The sequence below is a fragment of the Bufo gargarizans genome, chromosome 3, assembly GCF_014858855.1.
Source record: "Bufo gargarizans isolate SCDJY-AF-19 chromosome 3, ASM1485885v1, whole genome shotgun sequence".
Lineage (NCBI taxonomy): Eukaryota > Metazoa > Chordata > Amphibia > Anura > Bufonidae > Bufo > Bufo gargarizans.
This window is the reverse complement of record NC_058082.1, coordinates 148,074,030-148,099,432: the sequence shown is the minus strand read 5'-3', so window position 1 is coordinate 148,099,432 and position 25,403 is coordinate 148,074,030. Positions and strand designations below refer to the sequence as shown.

General features: G+C 44.5%; 1 protein-coding gene across 1 annotated transcript in view; it reads left to right on the top strand.

The window, feature by feature from the left end:
- LOC122931447 (zinc finger protein 436-like) overlaps positions 1–25,403 on the top strand; it is a 101,723-nt gene that overhangs the window by 64,621 nt on the left and 11,699 nt on the right. The window contains exons 6-7 of the mRNA XM_044285519.1: positions 15,607–15,758; positions 21,930–21,969. Coding sequence (XP_044141454.1) covers positions 15,607–15,758; positions 21,930–21,969 — 192 coding nt within the window. The remainder of the gene's footprint in view (positions 1–15,606; positions 15,759–21,929; positions 21,970–25,403) is intronic.

Sequence of the window (25,403 nt, the reverse complement as noted above, 5' to 3'; positions counted from 1 at the left end):
ACATAAAGCAGCTGCGGCATCATTACCATTTTTAAAAGGTTCACTCTACCCACTACAGACAAAAAGAGCTTACACCAAGTTCTCACCTTAAGCCTGAAAGCAACAAGCAGGGGGGTTAGATTTAGTTCTTCAAAGTCCAGCAATCTAGGCGTTATGTACAGCCCTAAATATTTAAACTTGTTCACCCAGGGAATTCTGTCATCCACTCGCACAGCAGGCAAGGCCTGTCCATCCACAGGCATCAAAGCACAAAGCAGATTTTTGCCAATTAATCCTAAGTCCAGAGAAACTCCCAAATCTATCTATCAGTGACATGGCAGCATCCAAAGATCACCCAGTATCGCCTAGAAAGAGCAAGGTATCATCGGCATACAGAGCCACCTTATTCTGGACCTCGCCATATCTGAACCCCACAATATGAGGTGACAGGCGTATTAGAGCTGCTAGTGGCTCAATGGCCAGTGCAAATAATAAGGGCGACAATGGGCATCCCTGCCTGGTACCTCTGGCCAAACTAAAATTGTCCGACAACCCTCCATTAGCTCTACTGCGGGCTCTGGGACAGGAATACAATACCTGTACCCACCGTACGAACCGGTCCCCAAAACCCATAACTCTCAAAACACCCCACAGATAAGTCCACTCTACACTGTCGAATGCCTTAGCGGCATCTAAAGAAAGCAAGGCCCTGTCTCCACTGTTGTCTGCCGGGATATTCAGACTAGCATATATCCTCCTGATGTTTATAGCCGTCGACTTCCCAGGCTGTCTGATCAGAATGTACAATAGTCAGAATCACCCTGGACAACCTGTTCGCCAGCACCTTAGCCAGGAGCTTTACATCAGCCGTGAGAAGTGAAATCGGCCTATATGATTCTGGAAATTTGGGATCTTTCCCAGGCTTGGGAAGCACTACAATTATAGCCTCCTGCATCGAGTGTGGTAGCGAACCTGTCTCCAGTGAGTGTTCCAGCACCTTAAGCAATTCCGGAAGGAGCACCCCCTGCAATTTCTTATATACCTCCACAGGTAGTCCGTCAGCCCCCGGGGCCTTACCATTCGCCATACCTCCCAGTGCTGCTTCCAGTTCCTCAAGTGAAATCGGCTCTTCAAAAAGATGGCAGGCTGAAAGCGCCCTAAATAGTGAAAAATACTCTGCCGTTTTCTCGCATCAGCCATACCTCTCACATTCCAGCTCAAAACTTGAATCCCCTGTGTCATGGTAAAACATAATGACATATCTGCATCTCACACCCCACTCAGATCTCATCCATTCAGATTTCCCACCCCTCATCTTACTCCTATCTAACTCCCTACTCCCTTCCCCCCCCCATCCATAATCAGGTTACCGTAACTGGGGATCTCGGTCCCCCGTGTATTACCCGCCATCCCTAAAACAGGGCAATCAGAGAGCAACTTGCCCCTAAACCTATTATAATCATAACATATTACAACACATTTTCTCGGGTAGAGAATCCTCCCCACAGCTGAGAAAAACATCATACACTCCCAACCACCTACTCCCTCCCCAGGATCTACCATACGGTAGCATTGCATAACACACTTCCTAACTGGTGCAACATCAAAGCAACCTTAAAGTGCAAACGCATATATATAGTAAACCTAAGAAACCATATCTCAGCCTCCTTCAAGTGTCCAGGGCCCCACTTCTCAATTGCCGCTCGTGGACGTCCAGCCACTGCGCCGCTTCCTCCGGATCCTCAAAAAATCTGGTGGATCCCAAAGCCACCACACGCAGTTTAGCAGGGAACAGCATAGCATACTGGACTTGTAGACCTCTCAGCCTTTTCTTTATATCCATAAATCTACTTCTTCTCCGCTGCACCTCATTCGAATAGTCAGGGAATATGGACACTTTAACCCCATTCAGGACCATCTCCTCATTGTCCCTAGACTGCCGCAGAATAGTGTCCCGGTCCTTGAAGTGCAGAATCTTCGCCAATATGTGCGCCCGCTCCACCTCATACAGGGAAGAGAGGCCTTTCTCATGAAACAACTGATGCAACCATTTCTCCACGAATTCTGTGGCATTGTCCCCCTCCGCCTTTTCTGGCACCCCCACAATCGGCAGGTTATTCCTTCTGGACCTGTTCTCCAGATCATCAGTTTTGGCATATAAAGCAGCAATGTCCTTAGCAGTTGTTTTTGCCGCCATTTGCAAAGGCTGTACTACATCTTCTATCGTGGACACCCTTTTCTCCAATTCAGAGGTGCGCTCAGAAATCTTGTGTAGGTCATGTCTAATTATAGACACATCTGATCTCAGGCTGCCGACTTGCACTGTGAGCACTTTCAGGGTACTGTTACAGCTGGCCACAGCAGCCATAATGTCTTTCAAAGTGGGCTCCTCACTGGCCGCGGCCTTAGGGCCTACTGTGTTTTTAACTGAGCCTGCAGGAGTCAGCGGCGGCCAGTTCACCGCATCCAGGGCCTCACCGTCAAGGGATCCGTCCTCCTGGTCAGAGGAGGTATGCATGTCTGCCTCCTTTCCCTCAGCCCAATCGCCCACTCTACTTTCAGCACGAGCATACTTGCTCAGTCTAGCCGCCGCACTCTGACTCATCGTCAGCAGCGCCGTCTCCTCTCCTCCATCAGCGCCATCTTGGCCCACCTCCGGTCTGTCGGACTTCGGCACTTTGCTTGATTTTCTCGGCATGTCGGAGCTCACAAAGTCACCACCGCACCCTCCGGTCACTTTCCTTCCACCAGGTTAGACAAGATCAGCAATCCACTGGGTGCTACCACTCGATTATTCAGGATACCGGCAGGAGCGATGAGCGGTGCGACTTACTCCATGCGCTCTTAGGCCACGCCCCTCCCGACAGTATATTCTAACACAAAGGCGTTCCCATAGTGATGGGGATGCTTCAAGTTAGAATATATTGGCGAAGATTAAGCCCTATAATAAAATAGGGCTTAAGGGGTTAAAAAAAAATGCAAAAAATTTAACTCACCTTAATCCATTTGTTCGCGCAGCCCGGCTTCTCTTCTTTCTTCTTCGTTGAGGAAAAGGACCAGTGGTGACGTCACTGCGCTCATCACATGGTCCGTCACATGGATCCATCATCATGGTGATGGATCATGTGATGAACCATGTGATGAGCGCAGTGACGTCACCACAGGTCCATTTTTCTCCTGGACAGCAAAGAAGAAGACATTAGAGAAGCAGGGCTGCGCGAGCAAGTGTATGAGGTGAGTTAATATTTTTTATTTTTTAACCCCTTCAGCCCTATTTTACTAAGCATTCTGTATTAGGAATGTTATTATTTTTCCATATAACCATGTTATAAGGGAAAATAATAATGATCGGGTCCCCATCTCGATCATCTCCTAGCAACCATGTGTGAAAATCGCACCACATCCGCACTTGCTTGCGGATGTTTGTGTTTCTCACGGAGCCCCATTCACTTCTATGGGGCCTGCGTTGCATGAAAAACGCACAAAATAGAGCATGCTGCAATTTTCACGCAACGCACAAGTGATGGGTGAAAATCACCGCTCATGTGCACAGCCCCATAGAAATGAATGGGTCCGGAAATCTCGCCCGTGTGAAAGAGGCCTAAGGGATTGTCTTGTAGTTATGTGATCGCAATCGCGATCACATGGTCCCGTTACCTAGCAGCAATGAACTCTGCTTATGTCATGATTGGGCAGTGTGGGAGGATAGGGTCACTCTAGACCCCCGAAACGTATTGTTTTTACACGGCAAAAAAAATATGCAATAAAGAAGAAGAATTTTCATTCTCTACGTGAGTGCCTGGTGAAGTGTTTTTTTGCGCCATTTGTGATCCAGCCGACTATATACCACAATATCTCATTAAATGTCCCCTATGATCTGTAGAAGGCTGTGAAGATCTTGTGTTCAGTCTTGTTTTATCCACCAGTATTATATGTTTTATCGTTGTATAATGAGAAAGCTGGAGATGGCAGGATTACAGCTGCACCATAGACATTGCATGTTGTCTGGATCTTCTCACAATCTTCTGGCTATGCAGCCTTTAAGAGGTTTCTCCTCTTTGAATTGCTGCAGACCTTGGTTGCACAAGAATGGCCTGTCCTACAATGTATCTATAGGTCTCTACTCCTTGCCATAGCCTGCCGCACCTAGGAATTTCACATAGGGTTGTGCCCATTCTCCGCTAAGATGCTACTATGCGCGTTCATGTTACAAAAGGTACTAGTCAACACTGAAACCGCCTCAGCAGCATATAGAGTATAGAGAAGTATAAATCAGAATAGTCCAGAACACCTTCCCATAAATCTAAAAATACCTTTTAATGATCAATTTAACCACCTCAGGACCGCCAAATGCAGGATTGCGTCCTGGCGGCGGTCTGTCTGTTCCTCCTGGACGCGCCGGCGCGTCCTCTCGCGAGAGGCGGGATTTCCTGTGAACGCGCGCACACAGGAGCGCGCGTACACAGGATCGGAAGGTAAATGAGTGGATCTACAGCGGCTGGCAGGCTGTAGATGCGAATTTTTTTAACCCTTGAAAGGTATATCAGACACTGTTTTGTTAACAGCGTCTGATATACCTGCTACCTGGTCCTCTGGTGGTCCCTTTTGCTTGGATCGACCACCAGAGGACACAGGCAGCTCTGTAATAAGTAGCACCAAGCATCACACTACACTACACCCCCCCTTTCACTTATTAACTTCCTGTCATTGATCACCCCCCTGTAAGGCTCCATTCAGACGTCCGTATGTGTTTTGCGGATCCGCGGATCCACAGATCCGTGGATCTGCAAAACACGGACACCGGCAATGTGCTTTCTGCATTTTGCGGATCCGCACATTGCCAGAACTATATAGAAAATGTCTTTTCTTGTCCGCAATTGCGGACAAGAATAGGACATGTTCTATAGTATCTACAAAAAACGCAGTGTTCATCCGATCAGGCCTGATCTTGTGCGCACACTTGCGTTCAGTCCGCCCCACCGCAGTGACAGAATTTGTTTTTCTGATCACTGCAAAAACACCGTAAAATCGCTGCAGGCGCTATAAAGATCACTTTTGAGGGGCATGGTGAGTTCATAGAAGATTTTTTTTTTTTTGGGCACAAGTTAGCGGAAATTTGTTATATTTTTGTTTTTTCTTACAAAGTCTCATATTCCACTAACTTGTGACAAAAAATAAAATCTCACATGAACTCACCATACCCCTCACGGAATCCAAATGCATAAAAAATTTTAGACATTTATATTCCAGACTTCTTCTCACGCTTTAGGGCCCCTAAAATGCCAGGGCAGTATAAATGCCCCACAAGTGACCCCATTTTGGAAAGAAGACACACCAAGGTATTTCGTGAGGGGCATGGCGAGTTCGTGTAAAATTTTATTTTTTGTCACAAGTTAGTGGAATATGAGACTTTGTAAGAGAAAAAAAAAAAAACATTTTCCACTAATGTGTGCCAAAAAATATATATTCTAGGAACTCGCCATGCCCGTCACGGAATACTTTGGGGTGTCTTCTTTCCAAAATGGGTCAAAATGGGGGCCCTAAAGCGTGAGAAGAAGTCTGGAATCCAACTTCTAAAAATGCCCTCCTAAAAGGAATTTCGGCCCCTTTGCGCACCTAGGCTGCAAAAAAAAAAGTGTCACACATGTGGTATTGCCGTACTCAGGAGAAGTAGAGCAATGTGTTTTGGGGTGTTTTTTTTACATATACCCATGCTGGGTGAGAGAAATATCTCTGTAAAATGACAACTTTGTATAAAAAAAATGGGAAAAGTTGTCTTTTACAGAGATATTTATCTCACACAGTATGGGTATATGTAAAAATACACCCCAAAACACATTGCCCTACTTCTCCTGAGTACGGCGATACCACATGTGTGACACTTTTTTGCAGCATAAGTGCGCAAAGAGGCCCACATTCCAAAGAGTATCTTTAGGATTTCACAGGGCATTTTTTGCGCATTTGGATTCCAAACTACTTCTCATGCTTTAGGTCCCCTAAAATGCCAGGGCAGTATAAATACCCAACAAGTGAACTTCCATGAACTCACTATGCCCATCAGCAAATACCTTAGGGTGTCTACTTTCCGAAATGGGGTCATTTGTGGGGTGTTTCTACTGTCTGGGCATTGTAGAACTTCAGGAAACATGACAAGTGCTCAGAAAGTCAAAGTGCATAAATTCACATTTTTGCACCATTGTTTGTAAACGCTATAACTTTTACCCAAACCAATAAATATGCACTTATTGCATTTTTTTATTAAAGACATGTAGAACAATCAATTTAGAGAAAAATGTATATAGAAATTTAATTTTAAGTGAAATTTTTTATTTTTTTTGCAAAAATTTCTGTCAATTTCGATTAATAACAAAAAAAGTAAAAATGTCAGCAGCAATGAAATACCACCAAATGAAAGCTCTATTAGTGAGGAAAAGGAGGTAAAATTCATTTGGCTGGTGAGTTGTATGACCGAGCAATAAACCGTGAAAGTAGTGTAGTGCAGAATTGTAAAAAGTGGTCTGGTCATTAAGGGGGTTTAAGCTAGGGGAGCTGAGGTGGTTAAAAACATACGCTCAGATCAAGCTCAGACCCCATGGGTCAAGACAACATATATACAAAATTAAATACTTGTCATCTCAGACCAGCAGATAGTTTTAGTTTACAAAAGGTACTAGGCCCAAGATACCATGATAAAACTATCATCTTTATTTATGTCAAAAATACATAATAAAGACACATAAGATACGGATAAAAAATAAGGAGAGTGAGCCCTGCTTACAAAGTACAGATAATCACAAAATCTAACCAATCAAAAGTAGTAAAGGCAAATAAAAAAGGAAACACTGAAGGGCACCACTAGGATCCTTACTGTCACGGACGGTGTACAGGAAACAAGACAATGCAACATGCATATATGACTCACTGGATCCAAAGCTAAGGAACCAAAAGGGAGACCCCTGCACAAGAGCTGGCACTTTCCCTGGCTGCTCAGCCTATGCAAAAATCCCAAAGGTGGATGGTTGCATATCCTCGTACCTCGACTATATAACACCTGAACACCCTACAATAGTGAGGGGACACGACCACCGGCTCCCTACACCAGACACGGAGGGAGTCAGGGTCACCTGGGATCCAGCAAACAGAAAATAACAGATAAATGTACAGCACTTACTTTGTAGCAGACTGGGAAATAGGATCAGCATGCACACACACTCCAGGAAGAAGTATAAGCCGCCCAGTAAAGCATTATGGGGAGGAATTTAAAGGGAAACAATCAGTCCAACTACATGACAGCTGAGAGAGACTAACGAGATGAGGAACTGAATACCACAACAAAGAAAACTCAAGGAGGAGGTTCTGAAGGCCTCTGTCAGAGCTTCTCAGCTGTCTGGTTGTGACAGTACCCCTCCCTCTACGAGTGGACTCCGGACACTCAGAACCCACCTTCTCAGGATGGGACCTATGGAAAGCCCCGATGAGACGAGAGGCCTTAATGTCCGTCACTGGGACCCACATCCTCTCCTCAGGACCATAACCCTCCCAATGAACAAGGTACTGAAGAGAACCGCGGACAAGACGAGAATCCACAATCCTAGAGACCTGAAATTCAAGATTCCCATCAACCATAATCGGAGGAGCAGGCAAAGGCGAGGGTACAATGGGTTGAACATAAGGTTTCAATAAGGACTTATGAAAAACATTATGGATCTTCCAAGTCTGAGGAAGATCAAGACGGTAGACAACAGGATTGATGACAGACAGGATTTTGTAAGGCCCAATAAACCTAGGACCCAACTTCCAGGAGGGAACCTTCAATTTCATATTCTTGGTAGACAACCACACCAGATCACCAACATTCAGGTCCGGACCAAGCACACGTCTCTTATCTGCCACACGCTTATATCTCTCACTCATGCTCTTTAGATTATCCTGAATCTTTTGCCAAATAGATGACAAAGACGAGGAGAATCTGTCCTCATCAGGTAAACCAGAAGACCCCTCTCCCGAGAAAGTCCCAAACTGCGGATGAAACCCATATGCACCAAAAAATTGTGACTTATCAGAGGACTCCTGACGACGGTTATTTAAAGCAAACTCAGCAAGGGACAAAAAAGAACACCAATCCTCTTGATTCTCCGCCACAAAACAGCGCAGATATGTCTCCAGATTCTGATTGACGCGCTCTGTCTGGCCATTCGACTGCGGGTGGAAAGCAGAAGAGAATGACAACCGAACCCCCAAGCGAGAACAGAAAGCCTTCCAGAATCTGGAAACAAACTGCGTGCCCCTATCAGAGACTATGTCTGAAGGAATACCGTGCAATTTGACAATGTGATCAATAAATGCCTGCGCCAGCGTCTTAGCATTGGGCAAACCAGGAAAAGGGATGAAATGCACCATTTTAGTAAAACGGTCCACCACCACCAGAATCACAGTCTTCCCCGAGGAACGAGGCAGGTCCGTTATGAAGTCCATGGACAGATGTGTCCAAGGATGGGAAGGAATGGGTAAGGGAAGGAGAGGACCTGATGGCCGTGAATGAGGGACTTTGGCACGAGCGCAAGTCTCGCAGGCTGCCACAAAACCCTCAACCGACTTACGAAGCGCAGGCCACCAGAATCTCCGAGCGATGAGATCCAGTGTGGCTCTTGCCCCCGGGTGCACCAGCAAGGACCGTATCGTGGTGTTCCTTAAAAATCTTGTGTCTTAAAGCGAGAGGCACAAACAACCTCCCAGGAGGACAAAGATCAGGAGCCTCTGACTGGGCTGCCTGCACCTCTGCCTCCAATTCAGAAAAAAGAGCAGAGACCACCACACCTTCAGCCAAAATGGGACCCGGGTCTTCAAAATTCCCGCCTCCCGGAAAACAACGTGACAGGGCATCTGCCTTCACATTCTTAACTCCAGGGCGGAACGTGACAACAAAATTAAACCTAGAAAAGAACAAAGACCATCTGGCCTGTCTCGGGTTCAGACGCTTGGCTGACTCCAAGTAGGCCAGATTTTTATGGTCAGTAAATACGGTAATAGGGTGTCTGGCTCCCTCTAGCCAATGGCGCCATTCCTCAAAAGCCAACTTGATGGCCAACAATTCCCTATCTCCCACATCGTAATTTCTCTCTGCGGAGGAGAGTTTTTTCGAGAAAAAGGCACACGGTCGCCATTTGGCAGGAGAGGAACCCTGAGACAAGACTGCCCCCACACCCACCTCAGAAGCATCAACCTCAACTATGAAGGGTAAAGAAATATCAGGTTGCACCAAGATGGGAGCGGAAGCAAAACTCTCCTTGATATTAGAAAAAGCCTTACGCGCCTCTACTGACCAAGAAGAAAAATCTACCCCCTTTCTGGTCATATCAGTGAGTGGTTTAACAATAGAGGAATAATTCAAAATAAACTTCCTGTAATAATTGGCAAAGCCCAAAAAACGCATCAGCGCCTTCTGATTCTCAGGAAGCTCCCACTCAAGCACAGCGCGGACCTTCTTGGGGTCCATGCGAAAACCAGAAGCGGAGAGAAGAAACCCCAGAAATTGAATTTCTGGAACCGCAAACACACATTTTTCCAGTTTCGCATATAATTTATTCTCCCGCAGGATGAGCAAGACCTGACGTAAATGTTCCTTATGAGTTTTGAAATCAGGAGAAAAAATCAAATTGTCATCCAAATACACTAATACAAATTTTCCCATCAAATGATAAAAAATGCCGTTCACGAAATGCTGAAAAACGGCTGGGGCATTCATCAAACCAAAAGGCATAACCAAATTCTCAAAATAGCCCTCAGGGGTATTGAAGGCCGTCTTCCATTCGTCTCCTTCTCTGACCCTGACCAGGTTGTATGCCCCTCTTAGATCTAATTTGGAAAAGACTTTAGCCCCAACAACCTGGTTAAACAGGTCCGGGATCAGAGGAAGCGGATAAGGGTCACGAATAGTGATACTGTTCAGCTCCCTGAAATCCAGACAAGGTCTTAAAGAACCATCTTTTTTCTTAACAAAGAAAAAACCAGCGGCAACAGGTGACTTTGAGGGTCGTATGTGTCCTTTTCTCAGACTCTCAGAGATATAAGCACGCATAGCGATCCTCTCAGGTTGGGAAAGATTGTATAAACGAGATTTAGGCAGCTTGGCGCCTGGGATGAGATTAATAGGGCAATCGTACTCCCTGTGCGGGGGCAAATCCTGAACTCCACTCTCAGAGAAGACATCCGAAAATTTAGAGAGAAAAGATGGTACAGTCTTAGTAGCAACCTCAGAAACAGATGTCGTGAGGCAATTCTCTCTGCAAAAGTCACTCCAACCATTTATTTGCCTCGCTTGCCAATCAATGGTGGGGTTATGTTTAGTGAGCCAGGGTAGCCCCAACACTAGAGGAGTAGGCAAACCGCTAAGGACGAAACATGACACATCCTCAACATGAGCATCACTCACAATTAAACGGATATTGTGAACTATGCCCTTTAATGATTTCTGAGAAAGTGGAGCGGAATCAATAGCAAAAACAGGAATATCCTTTCCCAAAGTGCGCACCTGGAAACCATGAGTTATTGCAAATTGATTATCAATGAGATTGACAGCTGCTCCACTATCCACAAAAATTGCTCTTGCTCTCTAGCGCCACAGGCAGGACAAAACGGGAACTACAAGCAAACGGAAAACCTTCAATTTCCGCCTCAACCCTGCCAATAGTAACAGACGGAACATTTTTAAAAGATTTTTTCCTGTTTGTTTCTTAATTACTCCCAGAAAACTGCCTGAATCTCCTAGAGGGACAAACATTTGCCAAATGATTTATACCTCCACAACAAAAACAAACCCTCCCATGCGAGCTGAACCTTCTATTGTCAGAAGCAATCAACCCCAGCTGCATGGGCTCCTGCTCAGAAGGGGCTGACAGTGACCGAGACCCCTGCGCACAGAATGAGACCGCTGCACTGTCCTGGGACTGAGTATGACAGGAAGGAGATATCTCTCCTCTCTCTCTAAGACGCCTGTCAATACGAACGGCCTGAGACATAGCAGAGTCCAAGGAAATAGGCCTCTCATGAAAGGCAAATGCATCTTTCAATCCCTCTGAAAGACCATGGCAAAATTGACTTCGGAGTGCAGCATCATTCCAACCAGTATTAGCTGCCCATCTCCGAAATTCTGAGCAGTATATCTTTGCGGATTGTTTACCCTGGCATAATAGACGTAGTCTAGACTCAGCCAGAGCAATACGATCCGGATCATCATATATCTGACCCAGGGCTAAAAAGAATTCATCCACTGAACGGAGAGGCCGTGCCCCCTCCGGCAGCGAAAAGGCCCAAGACTGAGCGTTACCCCTGAGCAGCGATATAATCATCCCCACCCTCCGTTCCTCATCACCAGAGGAATGGGAAAGAAGGCGAAAATGGAGTTTGCAAGCCTCTCTAAAACGCACAAAATGCTCACTACCCCCGGAGAACGTATCCGGGAGCGAGATCTTAGGCTCAGAACAAACTCCATGAACGCAAGCTGAACCGGTCACTTGAAGCTGAGAAAAAGTCTTACGGAGATCAGCTACCTCCAATGAAAGACCCTGGAAGCGTTCAGCCAAAAGTGAAACCGGATCCATGCTTGAGACGGTTTTGGCGGCTTATAATGTCACGGACGGTGTACAGGAAACAAGACAATGCAACATGCATATGTGACTCACTGGATCCAAAGCTAAGGAACCAAAAGGGAGACCCCCTGCACAAGAGCTGGCACTTTTCCCTGGCTGCTCAGCCTATGCAAAAATCCCAAAGGTGGATGGATGCATATCCACGTACCTCGACTATATAACACCTGAACACCCTACAATAGTGAGGGGACACGACCACCGGCTCCCTACACCAGTCAGGGTCACCTGGGATCCAGCAAACAGAAAATAACAGATAAATGTACAGCACTTAACTTAGTAGCAGACTGGGAAATAGGATTAGCATGCACACAAGAAGTATAAGCCGCCCAGTAAAGCATTATGGGGAGGAATTTAAAGGGAAACAATCAGTCCAACTACATGACAGCTGAGAGAGACTAACGAGATGAGGAACTGAATACCACAACAAAGAAAACTCAAGGAGGAGGTTCTGAAAGGCCTCTGTCAGAGCTTCTCAGCTGTCTGGTTGTGACACTTACATAGCAAAAGTAGCAACACGGCTTACCCACCACTCCCGACCCGCGTTTCACCAATGGCTTTGTCTCGGCACTTGCCTTTACGTCTATTAATTGGTTAGATTTTGAGATTATCTGTACCGTGTAAGCTGGCTCACCCTCCTTACTTTTTTTTTCTGTATTTTATGTGACTTTGTTATCTACTTTTACCATGAATTCTCAATAAAGATGGTAGTTTTATCATGGTATCTTGGGTGTCGTACAATTTGGTGATTTTGCTTTGTTTGGTACTGTATGACTAGCTATATTTATTGTGGGCCCTTTTTTGGTTGATATGCACATGCATGGTTCTTTGTGGCCGATACTACATATTCTTCCATGGCTGCAAACACGCAGTGTGCGTATCACACTATAGTGTACATTAGCGTATGGTCCCAACATACCAGGTGGCCAACATAGTTCCAGTCAAGGTCCATAATAACATAATAATGGTTACAGTATCTTTGAGGAACTGACAATATAGAAAAACACAATAGTTCACATAGATTTCCAGGAAGAAGGAAATGAGATCTCTAAAGACATGAAGATACTAATAAAACACACAGCAACTAGCATACACAAGCACCTCGCCCAGCCCTCACTGCTCTATAACAGTAGATGTTTGTGCTTGGATCCTGGGTTCCCAAATTTGCAGGAACCCATCCGGTATTCCCTTTAGCTGCAAATCTGTATTTATCAGCTGTACCTATTGAGAGACAGAGACGGTCTATTCCGCCATTATCAAACTAAAAGAAGGAGACCATCTTTTTCAGGGCCATCAACCAGGTCTATTTGTGTGTCCTCTGGCCTACTGGCAGCCTCATGCGAGTTATCTCCTGCGAGTGGTAACGAGAAATTGAACGTCAAGTCTCAATTGCCCGTTTCCGTGAATTCTATTTCCATACAGTTAAAATTTTATTTCATTGAGTGGGTTAAATTTAAATTTAATTAAACCAGCATATCGGTGATCAGTAGCATAGCAATACATAGGCTTGGGCACCTACTTTTCTGTGAGTGATAACGGAAAATTGAGCATCAGGCCTCAATCGTCCATTTGCGTTTATTCTATATGCGGATGGTTGGACTTATTTTTTTAGGGATTGTTAAATTTATTGAAACCAGCATACACAAGCTAGGGCAGTAACTTACCTGTGAGTGTTAACGTGAAATTGAGCATCAAACCTGACCCTTAATCATCTGTTTTGCTTTATTTTATATCCACATGGTTGGAACTGTATTATTTTGGGGATTGTTCAATTTACCAGCATTTACGTGATTACTACAACAATACACAGGGTGGCACACAAAATTATCTGTGAGTGATAACGAATTTAGGCCTAAATACGTTTTCCCTTGATCTTGTCTCCACACATTTCCAATAAAAAAAAATTTGGGTGGGGGATTATATTCAAACTAGCTCCACATATACATGTTTACTACATCAGTACACAGTATCGTGCAGTATAGAGGCCCAAAAATATCAGGACTAAGGAAGGGTTCCAAACGAAAGACCTAGAGCCAGAATTTGAGTAGTAGTAGCACCAGTTATCTGGCCAGAAGTAGTAGTAGTAGGCTGCAGTTGTATCTGCTGGCTTTGGAAAGGCGCGACATTATAGTTGAGGAGAAAGAGGATGAGATTGTGCATTGGATGGCATATTCCTCCTCTGAGATGCAGCAGAATGACATGGAGCTGACTTCAGAGTCTGACACCGTTTCTTGGAGCCAGGGGTCACAGCGTTCCTCCCAAAACAAAGCCCTCTTAGACTTCACTGTCCATTCCTAGATAGACATCTTCCTTTTTACTAAGAAGTAGCAAGTAAACCTATGACAGATAGTCAAGAGAGTCTCTCTTTTAATGATTTGTGTGAGAGCCATCGCCGTTTTGGCTGCCCTGAGGATGAGTTTGGGGTGGTAGTAACTGTGGCACCTGTAGCATCAGCATTGGCGGTGGGGGCAGCGAGAGAGGCAGTTAGGCCTCTTTTACACGGGCATCGCGTGTGAGGACCGGATAGGATGCGGTTGCATCGCCGGAAAATGGTGCGATTTTGCCTGCAAGTGGGGTGAGTTTTGTATGCGATTGTGTTGCGTTCTTCAGTTTTTTCTACACGAGTGCAATGCATTTTGCACGCGCGTGAGTAAAAACTGAATGTGGTACCCAGACCCGAACCAGAACTTCTTCACAGAAGTTTGGGTTTGGGTTAAGTATTCTGTAGATTTTAATATTTTCCCTTATAACATGGTTATAAGGGAAAAAAATTAGCATTCTTAATACAGAATGCTTAGTAAAATGTAGATTGAGGTGTTAAAAAATAACCTCTTCTTGCTTCTTCTTTCAGGACCTGCAAAAGGACCTTTGGTGATATAATCGCGCTGACGTCAGCGCAGGTCCTGCTGAATGAAGATAGAAATCTTCTATCTTCTTTCAGCAGGACCTGTGCTGACGTCAGCGCGATTACGTCACCAAAGGTCCTTTTGCGGTTCCTGACAGAAGAAGCAAGAAGAGGATGCCGGCTTTGCAATCAATTGGAACTGGTTAGTAATTTTATTTTATTTTTTTAACACCTCAATCTGCATTTTACTAAGCATTCTGTATTAAGAATGCTATTATTGGGGGATGTCTGAGTACTGAGCTCCGTGCCAGGCAAACTCCATCAAGCTTAAAATAAGCATCCCCCTGTAAAACATGGGGAAGAGGAGGACAGGGAAGCCATCTAAACACAACATGGACCCCCTGGAGTCCCCAGCATCTCTTACTATGGACACATTCGTGCACAGGGAAAAGGACGTGCTGGATCCCAAGATGGCGCCCTCTCACCACACCACGCAGCTCAGAAGCGGGACAGCACTTGCCTCACAGCCAGTGTCCTTCCTGGTTCCTATTTTGCTCCCCGCACCTAGCGGAGCGCAGAATATGCGCCAGCCTGGATCCCAAATGTGAAGGTAAGGCAGCAATTAAAGCCCACGAGGCTGGATGCTGTAGGAGATGAGCATGGGCCCCGTCAAACAGCGCCGCAGTCTCCGTTACCCTCTGCTGAGAGAACTTCTCAGAGGCCGCTCCTAAATCCCCAGCCAGAAGCTACATAACTGCTGCCAATGGAGGCTACATTAACACCTCTGGCACTAGATACACCACGAGGCACTGATAATGAACATGGGCTTACACCCTTACAGAAGGGGACATATGTATCTGCCCCCCTTCAGGGATTCTCTCACCCCATGTCATATATGCCTCTGAGATATCGGAGCAGGACCCAGCTCCACTGCCACAGAGAGTCTCCCAACATAGGAGAACTGCATACCCTGCACCTGAGGAGATGCCCATGCTTCAGCCTGCAGATTGCTCAGACGTTCCGCTGGTCCTACGGTCTCGGTCTCCTTCAAGACATCGGTCGTCTTTATCCTCAAGTTCAGCAACCCCAGACCCCCCTGGGACTCCCCCACTTAATTGGTGGTTCCACATACAACAGCTTCCAACGAACCAAGACTTCAAAGCCCAGCCCTACTATCAGAAGTTAAAGATGTGCTTAAAGCCGAAGTAGCGATTATCCGAAAAGATGTCCAGAATATAGGCTTTTGCCTCAACCAGCTGGAGAAAGATCACAATGCTGCTAGATCAGTGGTATGCCATATCAAAGAACACACTACCACGCAGTCCCTTCTACGCGACCTACAAAGACATGTAGAGGATTTTGCAGAGGCAGACGCCATAATATCAGAGAGGGGTCCCTGAATCCCAAGAAAGTAAAGATGTTACTGCAATACTACATCACCTTTTTAACACCATTCTTGATCGCCCAAGTGCACTCCATCCTAAAATCTATGAACGTTCCCCCGAGAGATATAATTTTCTACGTCAATGACTTTTCTCTGAAAGAGGATATAATGTCTAAAGCTCAGACCCTACGCAGCCTAGATTTCAAGGTCTCACAGGTGTCTGTTTATCAAGATCTGTCGTGGATAACCTTCAGAAGCGCAAAGCCAGAATGCTATTCCGTACCGATGGGGATTCCCCTTCAGCCTTTCAGCGAGGAAGAATGCATCTACAGCAATTTTAGGTACACCTGATGATTTATGGAAATTCCGCACACATTTGGGCATCCAGCCTCCATCTTTGCCTGACTGGGAGACCCTGACAGATCTCCCTTCGCACCCGCCGACCTGGTCTACGGTCGCCTCATGCAAACGACATCTGAAATCGACAGCGACCCGCTGACAGATACATCAGGAACTGAAGGCTGTCCAGATGCTTTACACAATTGTTGGACGGTTGATTAAGTATCAGTTTATTCCGCCTTACTTTACTTTATTATTGTTGAGGGATTACATAGCACTTTATTAGTATGGAGTCTTGTTAGTCTTGACTCCAGTTGATACTCTCTTTTATTAATATTTAGTGGTTCTCTCTCTGGGTTCCGCCATGTTCCCAATGGGAATCTGATTGGTAGTCTTTGGCCTAATATTGTTTCAGGGCCATGGTATAAGACTCCAAAAGTAACCGAATGTTTTATGCTCTACCTTCTCATGACTTATTCTATTTTCTGTTTTGTTCTCTCCTTCGCTCCTTAGAGGTACTTTCCACCCCTGGCACATGTAGGAACGTGGGTGGTTATGAGAGTGATGAGCAGCCTAAAGACGGTTCAGCTGGGACCTGAAATACCTGACAGGGATCACATACCCCCCATCAAATGCAGCTAAGGTCTTTTATACATCAATATGGTTAGGTTTTTATCCTTAAATGTTAAGGGGTTGAATTCTCCCTCTAAACGGAGACTTGTTCTCCAAGAAATGCATTGGTCTAAAGCGGAGATAATATTTCTCCAAGAGACACATCTGTCAGGAACGGGGTCACTACTGTTTGCAAAGCATTGGTTTCCTACATCTTTCATGGTGAATGCCCCAACCAAAATAGCAGGAGTCGCCATACTTATAGCTAGATCATGCCCTTTGCAAGTTGAAAAAACTGAGGTTGATACATAGGCTCGCTACCTCATCTTACATGGCACCTTGTCTGGCATGAAAGTAACTTTCTGCAATATATATTCACCTAACTCAGGTCAGATTACTTTCCTCTCCTCTGTTTTGTCAATCTTAAGGACATGCCATAACTCTGCCTTGATATTGGGAGGGGAATTTAATGTCCACTTCTCTGACATGGCCGACAGACTAGCTTTACGCCCTACTCATCCTTCCCAGGCTTCTTCCCATCTTGCTAGAAACTTTTGTAAGCTTATACACGCCCATTCTCTGTATGATCTATGGAGAACTGATAATCGAACTGCACAACAATACTCCTTTTTTTCCCACCCACATCAAATGCACACTAGAATTGACTTCTTTTTTGGCAATCTATTGACTCTTCGAGCGTTGTCTTCAGCGGCATTGGGCCCTATCACTTGGTTGGATCACCCCCCAATAACTGTAGACTTGAATTGTGAGGCTTCATCCCCAAAACGCACACATTTGCGTTTAAATGAAACCCTTTTGTCCAATGTAGCTTCAAGGGAGGAACTGAGAATTCACCTAATCAATTACTTTCAGACTAATGAATCATCGGTTTCCTCACTTGGGACATTATGGGAGGCCCATAAGGCAGTTTCTCAACAGCTTCTAAGATTAAAAAAGACAGGGATAGCCACTACAAAAAATACATGGCAGAGTTACATCAGGCAAAACAAGAACTGGCCACCAGACCATCAAAGCACCTACTCAAGAGGATACTAGACCTCAGAAACCAACTAAAAGATATTACACTTATAAAACAGAGACGCTTCTAAGATACTCTAGACGGTGTTTTTTTCGAATTTGGCAATAAACCCCATACGCTATTGGCAAAACAGTTATGGGACCGCGAATCTACAACAACTCCCCAGATTATAAAAGATCGCTGACATTTTTATGTACTCCCTCCTTTCAGAGCTTCCTAGAGACCAGATCCCAGGTACTAGATGATTACTTGTCTGAATGTATTCTGCCTACTCTTTCTCAAGAAGCTTTAACACACCTAAATCAGCAGATTACATTGGAGGAACTGGGGAAAGTTTTACGAGATCTACCGCGAAATAAAACGCCGGGACCTGATGGTTTCACATATCTATAAAACATATGCTGAGATTTTGCTTCCTTGCTTGCTTGCTTACATATGGCCTCTCTTTTTAACTCTTTCCTGGTGGGAGAACCAATACCACAGACCATGCTTCAATCTTCTATAACAGTCATACCAAAACCAGGAAAGGATTCATCAGAATGTGCTAGTTAAAGGACCAATGTAGGGTTTGTCCGGTTCCGCCAGACAGGAGATAACACGAGAAGAGTGATGGACCTGGTTGATGCAGTCAATAAGGAGTCGATTGAAGCTTTACTTCTCAGCCTGGATGCAGAAAAAGCTTTCGACTGCCTTAGCTGGTCTTTTATGTTTCACACTCAGCAGAAATTTGGGTTTGCGGGCCCATTTTTACAGGCACTTAGAGGTCTTTATTTTCCTACTGCACGTATCAATTTGCCCCATGCATGCTCCTCTGTATTGCCCTATTACAAATGGCACCCGACAGGGTTGTCCCCTATCTCTGCTTTTATATGTACTGAGTATCGAACACCTGGCCCCTCGGATCCGGGCAAACCCAGACATCAAAGGCATTCAAATAAAGGACGATCCTTTACTATATCTTTATTTGCAGATGATGTCCTTTTGACATTTAACAAATCCAATCGTCTCGCTCCCTATTCTACATGCAACTATTGCTGACTACAGTAGGCTTTCAGGTTATAAAATAAATCCCAAAAAATGGAAGCATTACCCTTGAATATTCCCCCATGAACACTGACGGCCCTACAACATTTATTCAAATACTCCTGGCAAAACCGCTCTATAAAATACTTAGGGGTTCATATCACCCCCACCTACTCTGCTTTATACGGAGCAAATTCCCCCCCCCCCCCCCCCCCCCGGTAATAGCTAACATCAATACGCTTCTCAATAAGTGAAGACCCCTACATATATCCTTACTGGGTCGTATAGCAGAAATCAAGATGCTGGTCTTGCTTAAATTGCTGTACTTATTTGAGACGCTCCCAATTAGAGTGCCGGCGGGGATTTTTCACCAAATCCAATCTGCCTTTCTTACGTTTGTATGGAATAATAAGCGACATCGTATTGCTAAGATGGTCCTGACTTCTAAGAAAACTCAAGGAGGCCTTTCGCTACCGGACATAGCTCTTTATTATTATGTCACGCATCTTAGACACTTAGCTTCTTGGACTACATTACACTTCTTTAATAAATGGACAGAGATAGAGAGGCTCTGGCTGGCCCCGGTTCATATGGGAGCTATGATTTGGAGTCGCCCAGCTGACATTGCAACTCAAAATCTACTAGGCCCTATGACTTTTACTAGAAGCCTATGGCTAACTTGCAGGATTAAATGTAGCCTCTCTACCTTACATTCCTCTTTTGCACCAGTTTTTATTTACTCCATATCTAGGCAATAGTAGTGAATCAAACATGGCTGGCCCCTGGATTAAGAGAGGACTTTTTCGTTTCCATGATTTACGCAACCCTCTAACAAACAGTCTTTTGTCCTTTGTAGAATTGCAAAGTAAATATGATATACCCTCTTCCTCTACATATCATTATCAACAGATCCCATTATTGACGCTCGTCTACTGTTTCTGGATCAATACCCCCCTCACCTCATTTGAAAAAATTGGTATCCGAGGCCCGTCCGTTAGAGATCTCATTTCGGATATATTTGACTTACTTACCTCTCAGACTTATCTGATAGGGGGAAAGTATCTATATATGTTGAAATGGGAAAAGTGGTTAGGTAGAGAACTCCGGCTGGATCTTTGGAGCACGGTGTGGTCACGGGCTTTCACTAGTTCATCCTACATAACTTATAAATAAACCCTACTAAAATTGTTGATGCACCGGTACTGTCCCCCAGAAGTACTACACGCTTTAAATGGAAACATCCCTATTACTTGTTGGAGTTGCTCAGCAGTTGGCGCATCAATCTATCATATATTTTGGATGTGTCCCCGAGTGGTGCCTTTTTGGGGTATGGTGGCTTCTGTGGTGTGGGAAGTTTTGGGATGTTCAGTGGGGTTGGATCCACTTACGTACCTGTTGAATGTCCCACCTAGGGGGATGAGAGGTCACGTCTCCAGGCAGCTCCGGCATCTTCTCACTGCAGCAAAATGTTTGATAACCGTCTTTTGGAAAATAACTACCCCCCGATCTAAGGCAGATTATTATTCCCGCATTCATGAGATATGTTTATTGGAATACTATACAGTCTTGGCACGGCGGAAGGTAGACACATTTTTGCAGATCTGGTCCCTTTGGGATCTCCACCATGCTGATTTGCACCTATAGTCCGATAGAAAGAACTATTAGGTACTTATTCCTTTTCCCCTCCCTTTTTACTTTTCTTCCCCCTCTTTTTTCATTTTCTTCTTTCTTCATGAGAAGTGCGTTTACTTTATTTCTTTTGTAAGTCAATAATATATTATAATAGCAGAAGAAAAAAGCACTGCGGCACTCAGTGACTGCATGGGTGCATGTAGCAGTGCCGGTTGCGTTCTTTTCTCTCACTCCCTGTGGCAATAATATATTATCCGATATGTTGGCTGTTACACTATGTAATGATATATGTGGAAAATTTTGCTGTAAAGTGTACTACATTGACATAAAAATTGTTTAATAAACACAAAGTTGAACAAACAAAAAAGAATGCTATTATTTTCCCTTATAACCATTGCACCCGCGCGGAATTCTCGCCCGTGTGAAAGGGGCCTTAGAGAAAACTCAAGGGAGGGGGAACCAAGAGCCTGCTATGATATCTCACAGTCTAATAAAAGTGGCAGGGAGGGTGAAGACTCTGATGATGATTGTGTGCTGGACAGGACCTGGGACCCAGATCCGGGTGCTAATCCCCTACTGCCACCACCATTAACACACAGAATTTGCCACTACTATTACTACTACTACCCATAAAAATCCTTGTATGTTCCATGCTATGCCACTTCTGCCACTATTGTAGCCACATGCCACTATATACCTCTTCCACATCCCCACCACACTGCTGCTGTTCCCAATTAAAAGGGAGAATTTATTTTGGCTTGTTCACAATGAGGCACATTTTCTTCTGGTACAACTGGTGTGTCGTATGGGCAGATGTTCCCACCCTGCCAAGGCTTATTTTTTTGATGCTTGGTCCCCCAAGCCACTTTTTTTTTTTTCTTCTATCCCATAACACAGTGTGTTTAAACATCATCTGCCCCCAATAAGGGACAATTTTTGGAATATGAAAAAGCAGAACGCGCTGTATGTTAACACTGTCAAATGTGCGTTTACCCATAGCTAAGTATGTCAGTGTCACTCAGACATCATGTACTATTGTTGTCATTGCTTCCAGAGATTGCGGAGGGAAAAAGAAAAGATTCATAAATAAACAAAAAGAGATAAGAAGTTTTTCTAAAAAGTCCTAGGAGGCCAGAGGCCGTTATATACCAACTTTCAGGGCAATTGGAGCAACTTGGGTTTGATCCAAATCGATTCGGGTTTGAACCAAACTTTTTAAAAAAATTGTAGATCTGGACCCAAAACGACTTGTGGTTCACTGATCTCTAATTCTAATTAGATCTTTTATGACCAGATCTTTTCTAGTCATAAAACCTTCCACACAACTTCTCCAACCATCTGATGACTTCTACAATATTTCTTTCACAGCTTGTGAATCCGGGTGAAGATCTGAACATTATATATGTTACAGAGACATATGTGAGGGGTGATGAGCAGAGTACAGAGGACATTCCTACAGATAACCGCCCAGGTGAGTAGTGACCACTAAGTAAAGCAGAGAAGATTCACAGATTCTATTCATTCACTGGATACTAAAATTTTATGTAGAATTTTTTTGGTTCTGTCTGTTTTTTGGGGTTTTTTCTAGCTAAAATTCCAATTCATTATGGATGTATATGTGATAGCATTATGTCCTGATAAGCATTTATAATATGGATATAAAAAGTATACTTGGATTAAGGACATAAAATATGTGAACGAGGCCTATTTCATTAGCCCCTATTAGGGTCATATCAAGTTATTGTGTGCTAACAATACAGAACATCGAGACGTGCTCCTAGATAAGAGAAGAGTCTTTACTATCGAGGTACATTAACTAACACTGGCGTTTTAGACACCGATCTTAATAAGCCCTTGTGCTGGCGTGCAACAGAATCTGTGCCAGATATATAAATCTGTTCTTAAGTCACCCCCTATGGGTGTTACGATAGTCAGTAGGGTCTAGGAGAAAGAGACCTAGATGGTAGATCATAAAATAACAAACCTCATGGGAAGTAAGAAAGACGACAATCACTTCCCAAATTATGTTGTATTGTGAGAAGACATCGGCAATCTAATTCTGTAACTGACAAGGGGTTTATCTATAAGGTTAGTTCTTCTAAAACCATCTCAACAGGTTGATGTCCTGGATATGAACCTTAAAGCTGACAAAGTGGAATTTGATCCGAATTTCAGGAAAACTCGATTTGCAATGAATGCGAATTTCCTCGTGCTTCGTGGTAACGAATCACAATTTTCCTAAAATGGCGGCTACACGTGTGAGGACATGGGGCAAGGAACTCTGGGAAGGCGGGATCACCCAGATTGACATGACCGCATGCAGCCAATCAGCAGCCAGCCCCCTGATGTCACAGCCCTATAAATACGGCAGCCATTTTAGATTCTGCCATTTTCCAGCATTCAGAGTGCAAGGACAGACGTGTGAAGGCGCTAGGGACAGCAATAGGAGAAACCTCATAGTGGGAAAAAAGACAGAAAAAAAGATTTTTAAGTGCAGGGAAAGGATAGGGAGTAATCATTTCACAGCATCTTAGTGCAGGGAGAGACGTCAGAAGGCGCTAGGGACAGTGGTAGGAAAGTGATTCACAAGTGCAGGGAACGATTATTTGGGGATCCAAATAGCCATTAGACAGCTCTGTCATTCCAGCTATTTGTTATTGGGCTGCAAGTGTTATGTTAAAAAGCCTTTAGTGGATTATATCTTAGTATCTGATTCAGTACGACAAGAAAATATATACGCATTTCACTTCTGCAGTTATTTCAGTTGAAAGCGTATAGGGGCGTATTACAGTAAAAAAGGAAACTACATACATACTGCACTGTTGCAGTTATTTTTGGTGAAAGCGTATAGGGGCGTATTTCAGTACTACAAGAAAAATATATTCTCAGTTCACGTCGGCGGTTAGGGTACTTTCACACTAGCATTTTTGTTTTCCGGTATTGAGTTCCATCACAGGATCAGTTTTATCCTAATGCATTCTGAATGGAGAGCATTCTGTTCAGGATGCATCAGTTCAGTCATTCTTAAGTATGCTGCAGTTTTCTCTCCGGCCCAAAATACTGAACACTTGCCGGATCCGGCATTAATTTACATTGAAGTGTATTAGTGCCGGATCCGGCATTAAGTGTTCCGGCAAAATGGATCCAGCTTTCCGGTCTGCGCATGCGCAGACCTTTAAAAATGCAAAAAAAAATAATACCGGATACGTTTTTCAGGATGACACCGGAGAGATGGATCTGGTATTTCAATGCATTTGTCAGATGGATCCGGATCCGTCTGACAAATGCCATCAGTTTGCATCCGGATTGCCGGAATCCTCTGCAGCAAGTGTGAAAGTACCCTTATATGTGTTGAATGCATGGCTGGGAGTCAACAGGGTGGCAGCAGTGGGAGGTCGGGAGCCAAACGTGCCCGGGGTAGAGCACCTGCTTCGCAGCAGCCTGCCTACCCGGGAAGTAGTGGTGCAGGGGTTCACAGAAGTAGCGGCGGTGGCAGTCAGTCAGTGCGGAGGTTATATGTGTTATTTTGTATTTCAGTACAAAAAGAAAAATACATTCTCAGTTCACGTCGGCGGCGGTTATATGTCCTGAAAGTGTTTATTGGCCTATTTCAGTCCAACTAGAAAAATATATTCTCAGTTCACGTCGTCGGTTATATGTGTTGAAAGCATGGCTGGGATTCAGCAGGGTGGCAGCAGTGGGAGGTTGGGAGCCAAACATGCCCAGGGTTGAGCACCTGATTCGCAGCAGCCTACCTATCCGGGATGTAGTGGTGCAGGGGTTCACAGAAGTAGCAGTGGTAGCAGTCACTCAGTGCGGCAGTTGTATGTGGTAAAATCTTTATTGTAGTTGTGGTAATGTATTTTGGTCGAAAAATAAATTATTTAGCAGTCAGCGCTGCGGTTATATGCGGTAAAATCTCCATGATGTCTACATGATAAATCTGCAGCGTGGGGGCCCCGTGTGGCTTCTACACACTTTCAAAATCATCCTTCAGCAGAGCGAATAGATGTCGGATGACCGGGACGCTCCCTGACCTTCCCAGTTTGTTGCTGTCGGGAGCAGTGGTTCATTTCTGAGATGTCCATATAGTGTGGGGGGATCCGAAAACCCTCTCCATCTTTGTGCTCCGTTATATGTGGTAAAATCTTAATTGACATATTTCGGTCGCAGTTATATGTGGTAAAACCTTTTGGGACGTATTTCGGTGGAAAAACTAATTGTATTCAGCGTTCAGCACTGCAGTTATATGCAGTAAAATCTTTTGTGACTTATTTTGTTGGAAAAACAAATCTTATTCAGCGTTCAGCGATGTACTTATATGCCGTAAAATCTTTGTTGATGTATTTAGGTCGAAAAACAATTTTTATTTAGGGTTCAGCACTGTAGTTACAGTATATGCGGTAAAATCTCCATAATGTCTCCATGATAAATCTGCAGCGTGGTGGCTTCTACACACTTTCAAAATCATCCTTCAGCGGAGCGAATTGATGTGGATGACCGTGACACTCCCTGACCTTCTCAGGAGCTGCTGTCGGGAGCAACAGTTAATTTCTGAGACTTCTGAATAGTGTGGGGGGAATCCGAACACCCTCTCCAACTCCGGGCTCTGTTATATGCGGTAAAATCTTTTGTGACTTATTTAGATGGGAAAAAAAAATTGTAAACAAAACGAATTCAGTGGTCAGCACTACGGTTATATGCGGTAAACTCTTTAGTGACGTATCTTGATGAACTTCGCGACTCTTCCGGGCTCAAAGCTATCTTGACTTTTTGTCTTGTCATTGTCTGTAGCTACTAGAGGCCTGTTCATGCCCGGCAGGTTCCCCCAGAAGTATCTTGTTTGATCAACACTCTGTCATTGTGCCATTCTGTGGCTTCCTATTGCTGCTGCCACCTCCAGAC